Source organism: Jaculus jaculus, chromosome 18, assembly GCF_020740685.1.
Source record: "Jaculus jaculus isolate mJacJac1 chromosome 18, mJacJac1.mat.Y.cur, whole genome shotgun sequence".
NCBI classification, from domain to species: domain Eukaryota; kingdom Metazoa; phylum Chordata; class Mammalia; order Rodentia; family Dipodidae; genus Jaculus; species Jaculus jaculus.
The window spans coordinates 62,722,097-62,739,832 of NC_059119.1; the positions used below are offsets into that span (position 1 = coordinate 62,722,097).

At 41.5% G+C, this 17,736-nt stretch overlaps 1 protein-coding gene and 1 non-coding gene across 6 annotated transcripts in view; one reads left to right on the forward strand and one right to left on the reverse strand.

Moving 5' to 3' along the window:
* Positions 1–17,736, forward strand: part of Adam17 (ADAM metallopeptidase domain 17) — a 62,159-nt gene that overhangs the window by 23,836 nt on the left and 20,587 nt on the right. For 2 of the 5 annotated variants that reach the window (XM_045137845.1, XM_012949145.2), the window contains exons 3-7: positions 724–854; positions 3,025–3,113; positions 7,626–7,794; positions 11,211–11,344; positions 14,892–14,981. In XM_045137845.1, coding sequence (XP_044993780.1) covers positions 724–854; positions 3,025–3,113; positions 7,626–7,794; positions 11,211–11,344; positions 14,892–14,981 — 613 coding nt within the window. Of the gene's footprint in view, positions 1–723; positions 855–3,024; positions 3,114–7,625; positions 7,795–11,190; positions 11,345–14,891; positions 14,982–17,736 lie in introns of those variants that run through there. The other 3 variants (XM_045137847.1, XM_045137846.1, XM_012949146.2) reach the window with 2 other exon arrangements.
* On the reverse strand, positions 571–677 carry LOC123455928. Its single transcript, XR_006634225.1, has one exon. It is a non-coding gene; the product is annotated as a U6 spliceosomal RNA (small nuclear RNA).

Genomic DNA, 17,736 nt, shown 5'->3' on the forward strand with positions numbered 1-17,736 from the left:
TTTTGTTGTTTCCAAGGCAGAGTCTCACTGTTGCCCAGGTTGACCAGTAACTCATTCTGTATCCCCAAGCTTATTTATTTATTTACTTATTTAAGACGGTCTCAGTCAAGTGCAGGCTGACCTGTAACTCACTTAATAGAACGGGCTGGCTTAGAATTTAGAGTAATCTTCCTATCTCAGTGTCCCAAGGGTTGAGATTAAAGGTATGTGCTACCATGCTTGGCTGTAACACTAGGTTTTAAACAAAAAAGTTCAGCGGCCAGTTTCATGCTTTACTAGCTGTATAGCTTTGAGTTACTAACCATGAGCCTGAAGCTTCAAGTTTTACTTGGGTGAAGTGGAGAACTTACTCAGTTCCAGGAAGATGAATGTGTAAGCTTTTTAAATACTCCAAGCCCCATATTAGTGAATTTTGGTCTGCTAAAGTTTTATAACTAAAATTAATTACTTGTCTTTACCTAGTAAAGTGTTAATTATAACTTGCATAGTGTTTTAGGTATGTTATCTTTTCTGGATTTTAAGAGAAATTTAATGAAATGAAAATGAAACCTGTTTTTTTGTTTTTTTTTTTTAAATATGGAACGCTTCACGAATTTGCGTGTCATCCTTGCGCGGGGGCCATGCTAATCTTCTCTGTATCGTTCCAATTTTAGTATATGTGCTGCCGAAGCGAGCACGAAACCTGTTTTATATATCTAAACTATGAATGCATTTTCTCTTCAGGCATTTTAAGTTGTATCTGACATCAAGTACTGAACGCTTTTCTCAGAATTTCAAAGTCGTGGTGGTGGATGGTAAAGACGAAAGCGAATACACTGTAAAGTGGCAGGACTTCTTCAGTGGACATGTGGTTGGTTAGTATGGTCCTTCTGCCTTCCCTGTTTCTGGGTGTCAGGTTTTATTAGTCATCCCTTGTCATGATGAAGCGTTTGGCATAAACAGCTCCAAAGAGGGTTTATGTTAGCTCATGGTTCAGAGGCTTCTCTCCGTAGCCTGTTGGCTCCTTTGCTTTGAATTTGAGGTAAAGCAGAACATCATGGCCACAGGAGCTGTTGGAGGTGGCTGCTTCCCTAGTGGTGGCCAGGAGAGAAAGCGGGGGGGGGGGGGGGGGGTCTGAGGACAACACACATTCTTCAAGGCCTTCTCCCAGTGATCTCTCTCTAACCAACCTAATAGTCCATTCAGTTGTGAGTTTATTAGCTGATTAATCCATGGATGGAGTTACAACTCACATAGTCAGTTCCCCTCTCAAAACCTAACTGGCAACTAAACTTTTAACAGAGGAGCCTTTGGGGGGCATGTTTAGATCTAAGTTGTACCAGGTCTCCAGTTCTAATGTGGTTGCATAATCTTTTGGTAAATGGGTAGGGAAAGGGTTATCATAGGAGTGCTTTATGATTTTATTAGAGCCATGTTAGGTTAAGCAGAAATGTTCCCCTTTTTTTCAAGGTAGGGTCTCTAGGAGGAAGTAGTTTTTATCTAGCACATCACACTTGTTGGGTGCTCTTTCTACATATTTCCCTCTGTCTTCTCCTGTGTAGCTCAGCCTGGTCTTAAAATGACCATCTTGCTGGGCATGGGGCGCACACCTTTAATCCCAGCACTTGAGAGGCAGAAGTAGGAGGATTGCTATGAGTTTAAGGCCACCCTGAGACTCCATAGTGAATTCCATCCAGGTCAGTCTGGGCTAGAGTGAGACTTTCCTCGGGGGTGGGGAGGGGGGAGACCATCTTTCTTCCCTTCTTGACCTTCCAGTGGTGTGTGGCACCATGCCTGGTTACACTTCACCTTTTGTATCTTTTTCTGCAATAAGAAAAAGAAAATGATGCTGAACACTCCAAATCACAGTGTTTTGTTTTCTGAGGTAGGTTCTTGACTGTAGTCCAAGCTGGCCCGTAATTCACGATGTAGTCTCAGGCTGGCCTTGAACTCAGTGATCCTCCTACTTCTGCCTCTGCAGGGATTAAAAGCATGCACCACCATGCCTGGCTCAAATTACAGTTTTAAGACCAATATATTCTTTAAAAAAATTTATTTGAAAAAAAATTATTTGCAAGGAGATTGAGAGAGAGAGAGAGAGGGAGAAAATGGATACTCCAGGGCCTTTAGCCATTGTAAACAAACTCCAGATGTATACACCACCTTGTGCATTTGGCTTTATATGGGTGATCAAACATGGGTTGTTCGTTTTGCAAGCCAGCTCCTTAACTGCTGAGCCATCTCTCCAGTCCCAAGATCTATATATTCCTTTTTTTAAAACCCTTTTTTTCCATTTTTGGCTTTTCAAGTTTGGGTCTTACTCTAGCCCAAGCTGATCTGGAATTCACTATGTTATCTCAGGCTGTTCAGCATATAGTATTTCTCCTACCTTGGCCTCCCAAGTTCTGGGATTAAAGTTGTGTGCCACCAGCCTGGTTCCCAATGTAAATAATTTTATATTTTTGAGTGAATGAGTGAGTGAGTGAGAGAGAGAGAACATGGATGTGCCAGATCCTCTAGCCACTGCAAATGAACTCCAGATGCATGCACCAGCTTGTGCATCTGGCATCAAACCTAGGTTCTTTGGTTTTGCACCTTAACCACTGAGCCCTTTAGTCTCTATATATAAGTAATATATAATATGTATGTTTGGTTTCTTGAGGTAAGGTTTCACTCTAGCCCAGGCTGACCTGGAATTCGCTATGTAATCTCAGGGTGGCCTCGAACTCACAGTGATCCTCCAACCTTTGTCTCCCCAGTGCTGGGATTAAAGGCATGCACCACCATGCCCAGCTCAGCCCCTAAATATTTTTTAAATTTTGTTTAATTTTATTTATTTATTTGAGAGCGACAGACAGAGAGAAAGAGGCAGAGAGAGAATGGGCACGCTAGGGCCTCCAGCCACTGCAAACGAACTCCAGATGCATGTGCCCCCTTGTGCATCTGGCTAACGTGGGTCCTGGGGAATCGAGCCTTGAACTGGGGTCCTTAGGCTACACAGGCAAGCACTAAATATTTTTAATAACAAAAGTATTTTTCCTCCAGGTGAGCCTGACTCTAGGGTTCTAGCCCACATAGGAGATGATGATGTTACCATAAGAATCAACACAGATGGGGCAGAGTATAACGTAGAGGTAAGTCTTTATGTGAGGGTATTATCACTATTTAGATTATTTATTTATTTGAGAGAGAGAGAAAGAGAGAAAGTGAGAGATAGAAAGAGAGTATGGGTGTGCCATGGCCTCCAGCCACTGCAAATGAACTCCAGACGCAGGTGCTACCTTGTGCATCTGGCTTTATGTGGGTACTAGGAATCGAACCTGGGTCATTAGGCTTTGCAGGCAAGTGTCTTAACTGCTGAGTTATCTCTCAGCAACACCCCCTCCCCCCAAGGATATTATTTTTGATTGCTGGGTATTTAGACAGAATTTCATGTAACATGGGCTGTCTGTATAGTCAAAGCTGGCCTTGAATTCCTGATCCTCTTGACTCTTTCCTGCTGGGATTATAAATATGTGTGGCAATGGCCTGAACATCCTATCTGTACCACATTGGCATCAAATTTACAGTGATTCGCCTGCCTCTGCCCTCCCAAGTGTTGAAATGACTGGCATGTACCGCTATGCCTTGGAGGTCTGTGAGAGAGAGGTCTATAAATGAGAATCACGCAAATTCCAGATGCATGTGGCACCTTATGTATCTGTCTTACATGGGTCCTGGGGAATTGAGTCTTGAACCAGGGTTCTTAGGATTCACAGGCAAGTGCTTAACTGCTAAGCCATCTCTCCAGCCCCTTGAATTTTTTCTTTTTTTCTTTTGAGAGAGAATTGTTGCACCAGGGCCTCCAGCCAGTGCAGTCGTGCTGCAGATGCGTGCGCCACCTTGGGCGCATGTGTGACCTTGCGTGCTTGTGTCACCTTTGTGCGTCTGGCTTACGTGGGACCTGGAGAATCAAACATGGGTCAATGGGCTTCCCAGGCAAGCACCTTAACCTAAGCTATCTCTCCAGCCCTCATTTGATTTTTTTTTTGATGATTGCCATCTTGACTTTAGTAAGATGGAATCTCAGAGTTGTTTTAGTTTGCATTTCCCTGATGGCTAGGGATGTTGAACATTTTTTTTTAAAGATAGACTTTTTATTATTTATTTATTTACTTACTTATTTCAGAGAGAGAATGGTGCTCCAGGGCCTCCGTCCACTGCATACACACTCCAGATGTGTGTGCCCTCTTGTGCATCTGGCTTTCATGGGTCCTGGAGAATTGAACCAGGGTCCTTTGGCTTTATAGGCAAGTGCCCCAACAACTAAGCCATCTCTCTAGCCATTGAACATTTTTTTTTTTTTTTAATTTAGAGAAAGAGGGAGAAAGAAAGAGAGTAAGAATGGGTATACCAGGGCCTCTAGCCACTGCAAATGTACCACCATGTGCATCTGGCTTATCTGGGCCCTGGAGAATCGAACCTGGGTCTTTAGGCTTCGCAGGCATGCACCTTAATTGCCAAGCCATCTCTGCAGCCCCCTGAACATTTTTTTTTTTTTTAACATTTCTTAAAATGCATATTGGTCATTTGTATTTCCTCCTTTGATAATCCTCTGGTTTTCTGCTCCCCACTTTTTTTTTTTTTTTTTTTTCTTTTGAGTTAGGGTCTCACTCTAACCCCGGCTGACCTGAAATTCACTATGTAGTCTCAGGGTGGCCTCGAACTCACTGTGATCCTCCTACTTCTGCCTCCCGAGTGCTGGGATTAAAAGTGTGTGCCACCTCACCTGGCTCATCATTCTTTTTGTTTGCTCAATTTCCAATTCATGATTTCTTTTCTGGTCTTGATTATTTATTTCTGTCTGGAGCTCTTGGTATTGGATTGTTCTTGTTAATCCAGTGCTTTCAGATGGATGGTTAAGTTACTAATTTGGGTTCTGTCTTTGATATGAAAGCACTTAATGATATAAAGTTTCCTTTTAGGACTGCCTTCAGTGTATTCCATAAATTCAGCTGTGATGTGTTTTCATTATCATTTAATTCTAGAAATTTTACAGTTTGCTTCCTTATTTCTTCTATGCCCTATTCATGTTTAGTAGAGAGCTGCTCAGTCTCCAGAAGTTGGTGTGTTTTCTGTTATTTCTCTTGTTGGTTTCTAGCTTTAATTCAGTGGTCACATACAGCGCAGGGAATTATGTCAGTTGTCCTAAATTTATGGAGGCATGCTTTATGCTCTAATACATAAACTGTTTTAGAGAAGGTTTCCTGAGCTGCCAAGAAGAATGTGTATTCTGTGGAATAGGGATGGAGTATTCTGTAGAAGTCTATTAGGTCTAATTGATTTTTGGTGGTGTTAAGCTGTTATTTCTGTGCTTACTTTCTGCTCGTATGATCTGTCTACTGATGATACTGAGGTATTGAAGTCCCCTACTGTGATGGTATTGGTATTTATTTCTGCTTTATTATCAAGTAGATTTTGCTTTAGAAAATATAGTGCACTTATGTTTGGTGCATATATGTTTCTGATTGTGGTAAGGTTGGATCATTCCCTTGATGAGTCAAAACTGGCCTTCTTTGTTTCTTTTGATTACTCTTTTTGTTTGCTTGTTTGTTTTGAGGTAGGGTTTCATTCTAGCCAAGGGTGGCCTTGAACAATCCTCCTACCTCTGCCTCCCAAGCTCTAGGATTAAAGGTATGTGCTACCACGCCTGGCTTCTTTTGATTACTTTTGGTTTGAAGTATATTTTGTTAGATATTAGCATAGCCACACCTGCTTGATTCTTATTGGAAGTTTGTTTTCTATCTTTTCACCCTAAGGAGGTGTCTATTTTTAAAAATATTTTATTTTTATTTATGAGAGAGAGAGGATGGGCATGCCAGGGCCTTCTAGCCATTGCAGAAGAACTCTAGACACATGCACCACTGTGTGCATCTGGCTTACTTGGGTTCTGGGGAATCAAACCTGGGTCCTTAGGCTTTGTAGGTAAGCACCTTAGCTGCTAAGCCATCTCTCCAGCCTGAGGTGTCTGTTTTTGATAGTGAGGTGGGTTTCTTGTAAATAACAGATAGGCAGATCCATTTTTCTAATATAGCCAGTTAACCTGTATCTTTTGATTGAGGAATTGAGACCACTGATGTTTAGAGTTATAATTGTGAGGTTTGGTTTAGTCCTTGTCACACTGAAGTTTTGTGGGTTTTGGTGCTATGTGAGTTTTAATTTTTTTATTTTCTTGAGGTAGGGTCTCACTCTAGCTCTGGCAGGTCTGGAATTCACTATGTAGTCTCAGGCTTGCCTTGAACCCACAATAGTCTTCTCTTTGCCACCTGAGTGCTGGGATTAAAGGCGTGTGCCACCACACCCCTTTTTGTTCACCCTTTTCTTACATGTGCATAATGTATTTTGATCATATTCTCTTCCCATTACCTTTATTTGTAGCCTGCCCCTATTACACTGAACCCACTCTTTCCAACCATTCCCGATGCCTCCTCTCCTCCCCATCATTCATGATGGAGTATTGATGGGTCTCACTGGGTGGGTCTTCTGCAGGTAGTGGCAGCCACTGTGAGGCCGTGGGCGCAGTGGCCACTTCATGTCCACGAGGAGACAGTCCCACACACCGTCCCATCCCAGAGCCCTTGCTTTCTTACTCTTCCTGCCTCCTCTTCCGCAGTGTTCCCTGAGAGACGTCTCACTTAGTGCGAAGCTCTCAAAAGTCATGTGTTCTCAGCACTGTGGTCAGTTTTGAATCTCTCCAGTTGTCTGGTAATGGTTTTTAACCTTTGGGGAGTTCTTAGACTTTGTGCCACGTGATGTGACTCCTGTGTCACGTTCTCATCGGCATTGACGAGGGTTTGGATTTCTCGGCGTCCTCACCAGCATTTGTCTGATTATAGCCACCCCAGTGGGCATGGAGTGGTGTCCTACTCACTTTCATTCTCTTGTCGGGGATGCTTTGTACATACATGACCTGTGTGTGTGTGATCTGCTTTGTGTACTTTCCACAGCTGGGATCAGTGTATTTACAGAAGACTTTATTTTGTAAAACTAGAAACATCTTGGTAATCTATGGAGCACATGAGTAATTTATTGTGGCCTTGCAGCATTGTAGATACAGACTTTTTTTGGTATTGTTTTTGTTTTTATGGTGCTGGGGGTTTGAAATTGCAGTTTTTGAGGCAAGCCCAACAGACTGGCTTTTATTTTTTGGTTTTTCGAGGTAGGGTTTCACTGTAGCTCAGGCTGACCTGGAATTCACTGTGTAGTCTCAGGGTGGCCTCAAACTCATAGCAGTCTTCCTACCATGAACAGAAACCTTGACCAACTTTTGATATTGTGCTGCCTATAACAGTATTGTAATAAAATAGGAATTACATGAATATTTTAAAGGAACTAATGATAAAAGGTAAGCAGTGTTTTTGTCTCTTATTTTTACAAGTTCATGTTTTCCTCATATAAATATAAAATCGTGCCTAATGTATGAGTTTGAATTTATTTATCAGCATAACTTCAAATGACAAAAGGTGAAATAATTGGGTAAAATGTCTAGTTTGCTTACTTAGAAATAAATATTATCTAAGAATAAGCAAAGATTGTTATGTCTTTTATTTGATGTTTAGGAATTCTTTTTTTTTTTTCCTTTTTATCATATGCACTTTCTGTTTTAGCCACTTTGGAGATTTGTCAATAATACTAAAGACAAAAGAATGCTAGTTTATAAGTCTGAAGATATCAAGAATGTTTCACGTTTGCAATCTCCAAAAGTGTGTGGTTATTTAAAAGTGGATGATGAAGAGTTGCTGCCAGAGGGGCTCATAGACAGAGAACCCCCTAAAGGTAAACCTTAAAGCAATTTTCAGATACAATACAAGCAAAATACAAATGGTCTCCATGGTTTTGTTACAAAAATCCTTACTTCTTTTTCTATATTGTAATAGTTGTAAACACTGGGGAAAAGACAATTAAATGATCTGAGGGAAGTTTATTTGTAGCTATTGAAAAGTATCAAATTAGCTGGACACTTGGGAGACTGAGGTTAGGAGAATCACTGTGAGTTTGAGGCCAGCCTGCGCTATAGAGTGAATTCCAGGTCTTCCTGGGCTAGAGTGTGACTCCCTCAAACAGCCAAAATAAAAGAGAAGTGTCAAAATAATATTTTGGATATACTGGTCTTCTGTACTGTTTAGAACACACGGTTATTAGTCTTGGGACAAATCTGTGGTCATTTAAAGAACATATATCCATTTTTGAAAAGCTGTTCTTCTGTCCTCATTACTGTGTTATCTTTTTAAAATTTTACTTATATGAGAGAGAGAGAGAGAGAGAGAGAGAGAGAGAGAGAGGGAGGGAGGGAGGGAGGGAGGGAGAGAGAGAGAGAGAGAGAGAGAGAGAGAGGGAGGGAGAGAATGGGTGTGCCAGGGCCTTCAGCCGCTGCAAACAAGCTCCAGATGCATGTACCACCTTGTGCATCTGGCTTACGTGGGTCCTAGGGAATCAAACATGAGTCCTTTGGTTTTGCAGGCAAGAGCCTTAACCACTAAGCCATCTCTCCAGCCCTTTCCTCATTATTTTTAAAGAGATCGGGTCTTGCTGTACTGCTCCAGTTGCTTGAACTGATGGACTAACATGGTCCTCCTGCCTCTGCCTTTAGTGGAACTGGGACCACAGCTGTGTGCTACCGTGCCCAGTTTCCTGTCATTATTTCTGAAACCTTGAAAAATATTACCAGCATTTTAGTATATTAACAAATAAATTCTTAATTTGATTATTTGGTAAGAAAGGTGTTTTGTTAATGAAGACTAATCTTTTCAGCTTTTTATAAGGATATATTTGTTTGTAGCTACGTGTGTATACAATTTCCTCAAACATGTACTGATGGTTTTCCTTCTACTTAGTTTAGTAAAGTACCCCAGACCAACAAGTAGAGCCACATGTGTTCATAAACATATATGTATTTCATATATGTGTAAGTGTTTAGGACAGTGTGTTGTGTGCTTCTGAGAGGAGATTATGAGAGTTTCAGCCTAGCACTTACAGGTATCTCAGATCTTCAGGGCTTGTGATAGGCTTTACTAAGTAGCTGGTGATAGCCTGATAGCTTTCAGTCCTCTTGCCCTAGCCTCCAGTCCTGGGATTTCAGGCCTGTGCCATCATTACCTGCCTCGGGATTATTCAACTGTAATGAATGACTACCTTGATGATTGTACTCTTTTACATTACATTAATTTTTATTGTTATATTAATTCATGGAATTCTCAAGGAAAATAACTGGTGGCTTCATAGCCTACTAAGAGACAGTTATTTTCCTCTGTTACAAGCTTTTTGTTGGTATTTATTTATTCATTTATTTTGGTGTGCGTGTGTATGGTCTTTGGAGCTCACCAGTTTTCAATTGGACTGGCTGTGTATGGAGCCCCAGCTATCTTCTTGATTCTACCCTCATAATGCTGAGGTTACAGCCATGAGTGACCATGCATGGCTGGTTTTTTTCGTGGGTTCTCCAGATATAACTGAGATCCTCATGTTTTGCAGCAAGCTCTCTTACCTACAGTCATTGCCACAGCCCCTTATTTTTTTAAAACAATTTTATACATGTCTGTTAAGCATTTTATTTATTATTATTATTAGTAGTAGTAATAGTAGTAGTATTTTTGGTTTTTCAAGGTAGGGTCTCGCTGTAGCCCAGGCTGACTTGGAATTCACTGTGTAGTCTCAGGGTGGCCTTGAACATGTGGCGATCCTCCTGCCTCTGCCTCCTGAGTGCTGGAATTAAAGGCATGTGCCCCCATGCCCACCTGAAGCATTTTTCTTTTTCTTTTTCTTTCTCTTTTTGAGGTAGGGACTCAATCTGGTCCAGGCTGACCTGGAATTAACTATTGTAGTCTCAGGGTGGCCTTGAGCTCATAATTCTCCTACCTCTGCCTCCAAATGCACCACCACGCCCAGCTTCTTTTTCTTTTCTTTTCTTTTTTCTTTTTTTTTTTTGAAGTAGGTCTCCCTCTAGCTCAGGCTGACCTGGAACTCACTTTTTATTTTCAGGCTCGAACTCACAGCAATCCTCTTATCTCTACCTTTCAGATGTTGGGATTAAAAGGCATGTGTGCCACCTTACCTGGCAACACTTATTTATTTGTTTTTCGAGGTAGGGTCTCCCTGTAGCTCAGGCTGACCTGGAATTCACTATGTAGTTTTAGGGTGGCCCTGAACTCATGACAATCCTCCTATACCTTTGCCTCCCAAATGCTGTGATTAAAGGCATGAGTTACCATGCTAGCTAATTTTTAAAATATTATTTTCCAACAGAGAGAAAGAAGAAGGGAGCGAGAGAACAAGAGTGTATGCACATATAGGTGTTCCAGGGCCTCTAGTCACTCAGTGCACAGGCACTCCATCTGCATGAACCACCTTGTGCATCTGGCTATATGTTGGTACTGGGAAATTGAACCCAAGCTGGCAGATGCTTTGCAAGCAAGCATCCTTAACCACTGATCCATCTTCCCAGCCCTTAATACTTAAGAAAAAAAATGTCTAGCCTGGTGTGGTGGCTCACATCATTAATTTTAAAACTTGGGAGAATCGATGGGAGTTTGAGCCTGCTACAGAGCTAGCTCCTGGTCAAGACCTATCCCTCCACAGATGCATGCTTTTTGTGGTATTCAGGGGTTCAGCCAGGGTCTTGTTACATTTAAGCTGTTTTGTTTTGTTTTTTTGAGGTAGGGTCGTGCTCTAGCCCAGGCTGACCTGGAATTCATTATGTAGTCTCAGGATGGCCTCAAACTCTCACCCTCTTATCTCTGCCTCTGGAGTGCTGGCATTTAAGGCATGTGCTACCATGCCTCCCTTAAGTTTTTTTTTGTTTGTTTGTTTTTGTTTTAAATTATTTGATAGGGAGAGAATGGGCGTGCCAGGCCCTCTAGCCACTGCATATGAATTCCAGACACATGTACTACCTTGTGCATTTGGCTTACTGGGAAGATATCTTTAAGGAATCAGGCCAGGTGGCACATACCTGTTGTCCTAAAACTTGGGGTATGGAGCTATGAGAGTCAGGAGTTCAAGGTCATTCTTGTCTACATAATAAGTTCAAGACCAGAGTGGGCTCAACCTCTTACACTTTTCTTATAAAAGAGATATGTAGGATATTAAGCTCAAATAATGTTTGTGTCAGACACATACTGGATATAAAGTGTTACTATAAAATCCTCCTTGTTTTGATGAATTTTGATTTAATAGTGCATACAAATTCATATTAGAGTTTGTTCACCGTGTGAAGAGAAGAGCTGATCCTAATCCCATGAAGAACACGTGTAAATTACTGGTGGTAGCAGATCATCGCTTTTATAAGTACATGGGCAGAGGGGAAGAGAGCACCACTACCAATTACTTAGTAAGTATATGATACTGCGTAGGGCAAATAGGGAAGTAATTTATGTGGGTAGGTAAATTCCATTAAGAGAAGGCTGCACTATATTACAGCTTAATGAAACTTGGCCTGTTCCAAACGCTTGGTTATTTCTTTTCAAATACTTGAAGGCCATTCTTTGAGGTTCTTATATCCTCATATGGAAGGTATAGTTTCAAACTTTTGTAAATTTATTTTATTTTTAATTTTTCTGTACAGTAGTCTTTTTATGCATATTAGGCATTTTTCACCAAGATATTTTGTTTTTGTCAGTTTGGCCTCACCGGCCATGGTAACTTGTCATTGATCAGAATGTTGATATTGAGGGCTGGAGAGATGGTTTAGCGGTTAAGTGCTTGCCTGTGAAGTCTAAGGACCCTGGTTCGAGGCTCAATTCCCCAGGAACCACGTTAGCCAGATGCACAAGGGGACACATGCATCTGGAGTTCATTTGCAGTGGCTGGAGGCCCTGGCGCACCCATTCTCATTCTCTCTCTCTCCCCCACTTTTTCTTTCTGTCTGTTGCTCTCAAATAAATAAATTTTAAAAAAGAAAACCCCCAACCCCCCAAGACAAGAATGTTGTCATTGAGGGAATAAATGAGAATGGATGCAGTTATTGTGAACCAACAGCTTAATGCAGTCTTGTCTTTCTCATGCTTTGCTTTTCCTAGTCTCTCCATTTTATTCGTAACCTCCCTTTCTCTTCCTTTTCTTCTGTCAAGTGAATGCATTTATTAAGAGAAGAATGAGAGTCATTGTAATTTATGTTCCTAAGCAAGAGAGAATCTTGAGAAATCTTTCTTAATCTGGGTTTTTGTATTAAGCTCTTATTATGCTGCTTTTTTTTTTTTTTTACATTATACCACACATATATCAGGTCTTGTTTTTCAAATTACATTTATGTTTTAAAGAATATTTTTCTTCATTTGTAAGAGAGAGAGAGAGAAAGAGAGAGAGAGAGAGAAACATGCCAGGGCCTCCTGTCACTGTAACTTCACTGTAGATGCATGTGCTACTTTGTGCACCTGCCTTTAAGAGAGAGGCTGGTGAAATCAAGCCTGGATGGCAGGCTTTGCAAGCAAGCACCTTTAACTGCTTAGCCATCTCTCCAGTCTTAAAATTGCATTTCTTTATTAAATATTCATATTTATTTAACAGAGGGGGTAGGAAGGGAAGGAAGGAAGAAGGGAAAAAGAGGAAGAGACACACAGAGAATTGGGTGCACCAGGGCCTCTAGTCACTGCAAATGAACTCCAGGTGCATATGCCATCTTGTGCACCTGGCTTTATGTGGGTATTGGGGAATTAAACCTCGGTCCTTTGGCCTTTCCAGGAAGCACCTTAACCACTAAGCCATCTCTCTAGCCTTAACATTACGTTTCTTAGAGTTACTTTTAAGCAAAGAATAGTTTCTTAGACCTGTAACTTCAGAGTTTCTGGAATAAACCTGTCAACCCAATTTTTTGTTTTGTTTTGTTTTGTTTTTTTGTGGTAGGGTCTCACTTTAGCCCAGGCTGACCTGGAATTCACTATGTAGTCTCAGGGTGGCCTTGAACTCCCTGTGATCCTACTACCTCTGCCTCCTGAGTGCTGGGATTAAAGGCATGAATACCTTATTTTTTTTTTAGAAAAAAGTATTTATTTGAGTGAGAGACAGAGAAAAAGACACTGATAGAAAGAGAGTTGAGTATATATGCATCAGGGCCTCCTTCCACTGCAGATGAACTACAGGTGCATGAGTCACTTTGTGTATTTGGCTTTACATAGGCACTGGGGAATTGAACCCAGGCCATTAGGCTTTCAGGCTTTGCAAGCAAGTCCTTTTAACTGCTAATCTCTTGACTCAATTTTTTTTTTCCAAGGTAGGGTTTCACTCTATCCCAGACTGACCTGAAATACACTAAGTAGCCTCAGGTAGCCTTAAACTCATCATTCTTCTACCTCTGCCTCTTGAGTGCTGGGATTAAAGGTATGTGTCACCACATTCAGTTTGACCCAGTTTTTTAATGGTAAAATAATCTCGTTGAGGAAAAGATAAATAACTAGCATTTAGTTATTTCCCATGTAATTAATTGTTGGTGACTCTGTAGTCCTTCTGTGCCCAGTGTTCTAAAATCAGAGGAGAAAAGATGGAATTGTGGGTATACTTTATTTATTCATTTGAGAGAGAGAGAGGGAGAGAGCGAGTGAGTGAGCATGAGCGCACACGCACCAGGGCCTCTTGTTGGTCATAATCAACTCCAAGTTCATGTATTATTTTACTCGTCTGGGTTTACATAAATACTGGGGAATTGAACCCGAGCAGTCAAGCTTTGTCCTCTAGCCCTTTCCTCAGCACAGAATCTTTTTTATTTATTTATTTATTTTTTTGTGGGGAGGGGGGCAGTTAAGGTAGGGTCTTGCTCTACCTCAAGCTGACCTGAAATTCACTAAGTAGTCTCAGGCTGGCCTCAATCTCACAGTGATCCTTCTACCTCTGCCTTCCAAGTGCTGGTATAAAAGGTGTGCACCACCACGCCCAGCTCTAAGTACAGAATATTGTGGGTAAGGGGAGGTGATGGAATAGAGAATAACAGTTACTGCCACCATTTAACCTCTTTTGGCGTGTGTGGGGGGACAGGGTGTTTTTCAAATACTTGCCAAAAGATAGAGTGAAGAAGAACTACCTCTTGGGAATATTTTTTATTTTAGAGAGAATTGACCAGGGCCTCAGCCACTGCAATTGAACTCCAGATGCTTACACCACCTAGTGGGCATGTGTGACCTTGTGCTCGCCTCACCTTTGTACATCTGGTTTACATGGGATCTGGAGAGTCAAGCATGGGTCCTTAGGCTTTGCAGGCAAGCACCTTTAGCTGCTAAGTCATCTCTCTGGCCTGGGAATATATTTTGATGAATCAATTGGCTTTTCTCAGGGTGCTTGATATTTTAGTTTGGTATGTGGTTGATTATTTGAGAGTTAGAGTAGACTAACCATTTTATTCTGGTAGCAACACTTTGTTTGGATTTAGAATTAATTTCTTTATAGAGCCATCAGTGATAAAGACTAGTATGTTAATGCTACCTTTTGTAATAGTAGAAACTTTTGCAATGCAATTTCTTCCCAGTTGGGGTGTTTTGTTTTGTTTTTTCCCCAAGGTATGGTTTTGCTCTAGCCCAGGCTGACCTATAATTCCCTATGGAGTCTCGGGGGGGCCTCGAAATCACAGCGATCCTCCTACCTCTGCCTCCCTAGTGCTGAGATTAAAGGTGTGCACCACCACACCCAGTCCCAGTCCCAGCCCCAGCTGATTTTTTTTTTTTTTTTTTTTTTTTTAGGTAGGGCCTCACTGTAGCCCAGGCTGACCTGGAATTCACTGTGTAGTCTCAGGGTGGTTTCAAACTCATGGCGATCCTCCTACCTCTGCCTCCCAAGTGCTGAAATTAAAGGTGTGCGTCACCCCACTCCAGCTGGGTTTTTATCCCAGTAGATCTAGGTTATATTGCAAAGAGTGATAAAGGTCTACATTATGTCTTCTTTTATACACACAGATAGAACTAATTGACAGAGTTGATGACATATACCGGAATACTTCGTGGGATAATGCAGACTTTAAAGGCTATGGAATACAGATAGAACAGGTATATATCAATACATGTGGATTTCTCTGTTAAACTATGAAGCTTTATGATGTAAATATTTTATGTATTTTTTTTGGTTTATTTTATTTGAGAGAGAAAGAGAGAACGGGCACACTGTGTCCTCTAGCTACTGCAAGTGGACTGCAGACATGCGTACCACCTTGTACATCTGGGTTACGTGGTTACTGGGGAATCAAATCTGGATCCTTAGTCTTTGCAGGCAGACGCCTTAACTACTAAGCCATCTCTCCAGCCCCGTTTTTGGTTTTTGAGGTAGGGTTTTGTTCTAGTCCATCTGAGCTGAAATTCACTTTGTAGTTTCAGGCTACCTTGAAATCACAGCGATCTTCCTACCTCTGCCTCCCAAGTCTGGGATTAAAGGCCTATGCCACCATGCTCAGCATTATTTTTATTTATATTTAAACCTCCAGAACTTACCTTTGACCTTAATCATAAGTAGTTTCATTCTTAATGATTTTTTTTCTGAAAAGGTATGCAGTTTTTTTTTTCCTTTGTCTTTTTGAGGTAGGGTCTTGCTCTAGCCCAGGCTTACCTGGGACTCACTATATAATCTCAGACTGGTCTTGAATTTACAGCCATCCTTCTACCTTGACCTCCTACCTAGGATTAAAGGCATGTGCCACCATGCCTGGCAAGTGCTTTTGGTATTAATCCTACCTTATATAGTTTTCTGTCCTTCAGCTTATTCTAGGAATAAAACTTAGATGCTGTTGTACGCTTTACCCTTTTGTCAGTATAGCCCTTTAATGTTCTGTGCTGTTTGTCTTTTTCTCAGTTACACTTTAGCCTTCACTTGAAATCCTAGTACATATTGTTGAATCCCTATTAAGTTTACTAAAAATACAGTATAAGGATTTATATTTGTAGAACCAGTAGATCTTTTTTCCCTAAACATTTCTGTTTAGCTGTAATAGTGCATCTAGCACTCTGTATTAATATCATCTTAATTAGTTCTTAGAGGAAATATTCAAAACAATGTTTTGCCGGGTGTGGTGGCACACGCCATTAATCCCAGCACTCGGTAGGCAGAGGTAGGAGGATCACCATGAGTTCGAGGCCACCCTGAGACTCCATAGTGAATTCCAGGTCAGCCTGGGCCAGAGTAAGACCCTACCTCTAAAAAAAAAAAAAACTTTTGAAATGAAGTAGTATGCTTATGAGTGTTAAGTTTTTGTTTTCCAAAGTAGGGTCTCACTCTAGCCCAGGCTGACCTGGAACTCACTGTTTAGTCCCAGGCTGGCATTGAACTTCCAGTAATTCTCCTACCTCTGCCTCCTAAGTGATGGCATTAAAGGCGTGCACCACCATGCATGGCTAAACTTTCTAGACCACATAAAACTAAGAGAATTGTTTTGCTATCTTTCATTCTCTTTTTCTGTTGTACTTTTTTTTTGTGTGTGTGTGTGTGTGTGTGTGTGTGTATGTGTATATACATGTGTGTGTGTGTGTGTGTGTGTGTGTGTGTGTAGTATGTGTGTGCGCACAGATAAGCACATCCCATGGACATGCATTGGGAGGCCAGAGGAGAATGTAGAGTATCCTCTATCCCTTTTCTGCATTGTTTATTTGAGGTGGGGTCTCTCATTGAACCTAGAACTGTCCTTTTTCTGTCAGACTGGCTAACCAGCGAGCCCCAATGATTGTCTTGTCTCCTTACTGTACAGAACTGGAGGCATGTCAAAACAGTCTGGCATGTGTGGCCACCCTGGCTTTTTAGATGGGTGCTAAGGATTGAACTCAGGCCGTCTTACACACACTCTTATGCTTGTGTAGCAAGCACCTTTATCTGTTGAGCCCTCTCCCCGGCTCTACATTTTGTTTAGTAGTAATGTTTTTCTTTTGTTTTTTTGGTGGCAGGGTTTCACTGTAGTTCAGGCTGACCTGGAATTCACTATGTAGTCTCATTGTATCCTTGAACTCTCGGTGATCCTCCCATCTCTGCCTCCTGAGTGCTAGGATTAAAAGCGTGCACCACCACACCCTGCTAGTAATAATCTTAGAAAGCTTTGTGAAGAGTAGATCCCCACAGTACCTTCCCATTGTCTGACCACTTCTTTCTGCAAACATCCATGTCAGTAGCCAGTGTGTCTACCTCCCCACATACACATCCTGCCCATGTGATGTGGATGGATAGGGTTTAGGTATAAATCTGATGCCTGTCTGTGACTCTGTGATGGTGTGCTGTACACGTTTAAACCTTGCCTTTTCACATTTCATGGTGTGTTGGACATTTTATTTTTTTTGAAATTTTTATTAACATTTTCCATGATTATAAAAAATTATCCCATGGTAATTACGTCTGGACATTCTATGTATGGCATATTTATTTGTTTTAAAATGTTGCACCATATTGAGGTCTTAGGAGGCCAATAAATAGAAGTTCCCTTTGTCTTAGGAACTTAGAGCCGATTGAAGAGCATGGTAATCTAGGTGATAAAGATAGCCACGTCCTCATTCCGTGCAGCGTGGCTGGAGAAAGTGACTTAGATGTGTAGTCACCCTGGGCTTCGAGGCATTTCATACCACATGGGCCTTGACCACCTGTCGCCCAAGCTGCAGAGGTCTTCTCGGTCAGCTTTGCACGCAGTGCCAGTGGCAGTGCAGACCAGAGGGGGCCTCGGCAGACATGGGGGAGAAAGACCAAACCTCTAAGCTGGGTAGGACTTTCTTCCCTTTCACAAGCTCACTGATGGGAAACCTTTGTTCCTTTCTTTTACTCTGAGCAGGTTTACGA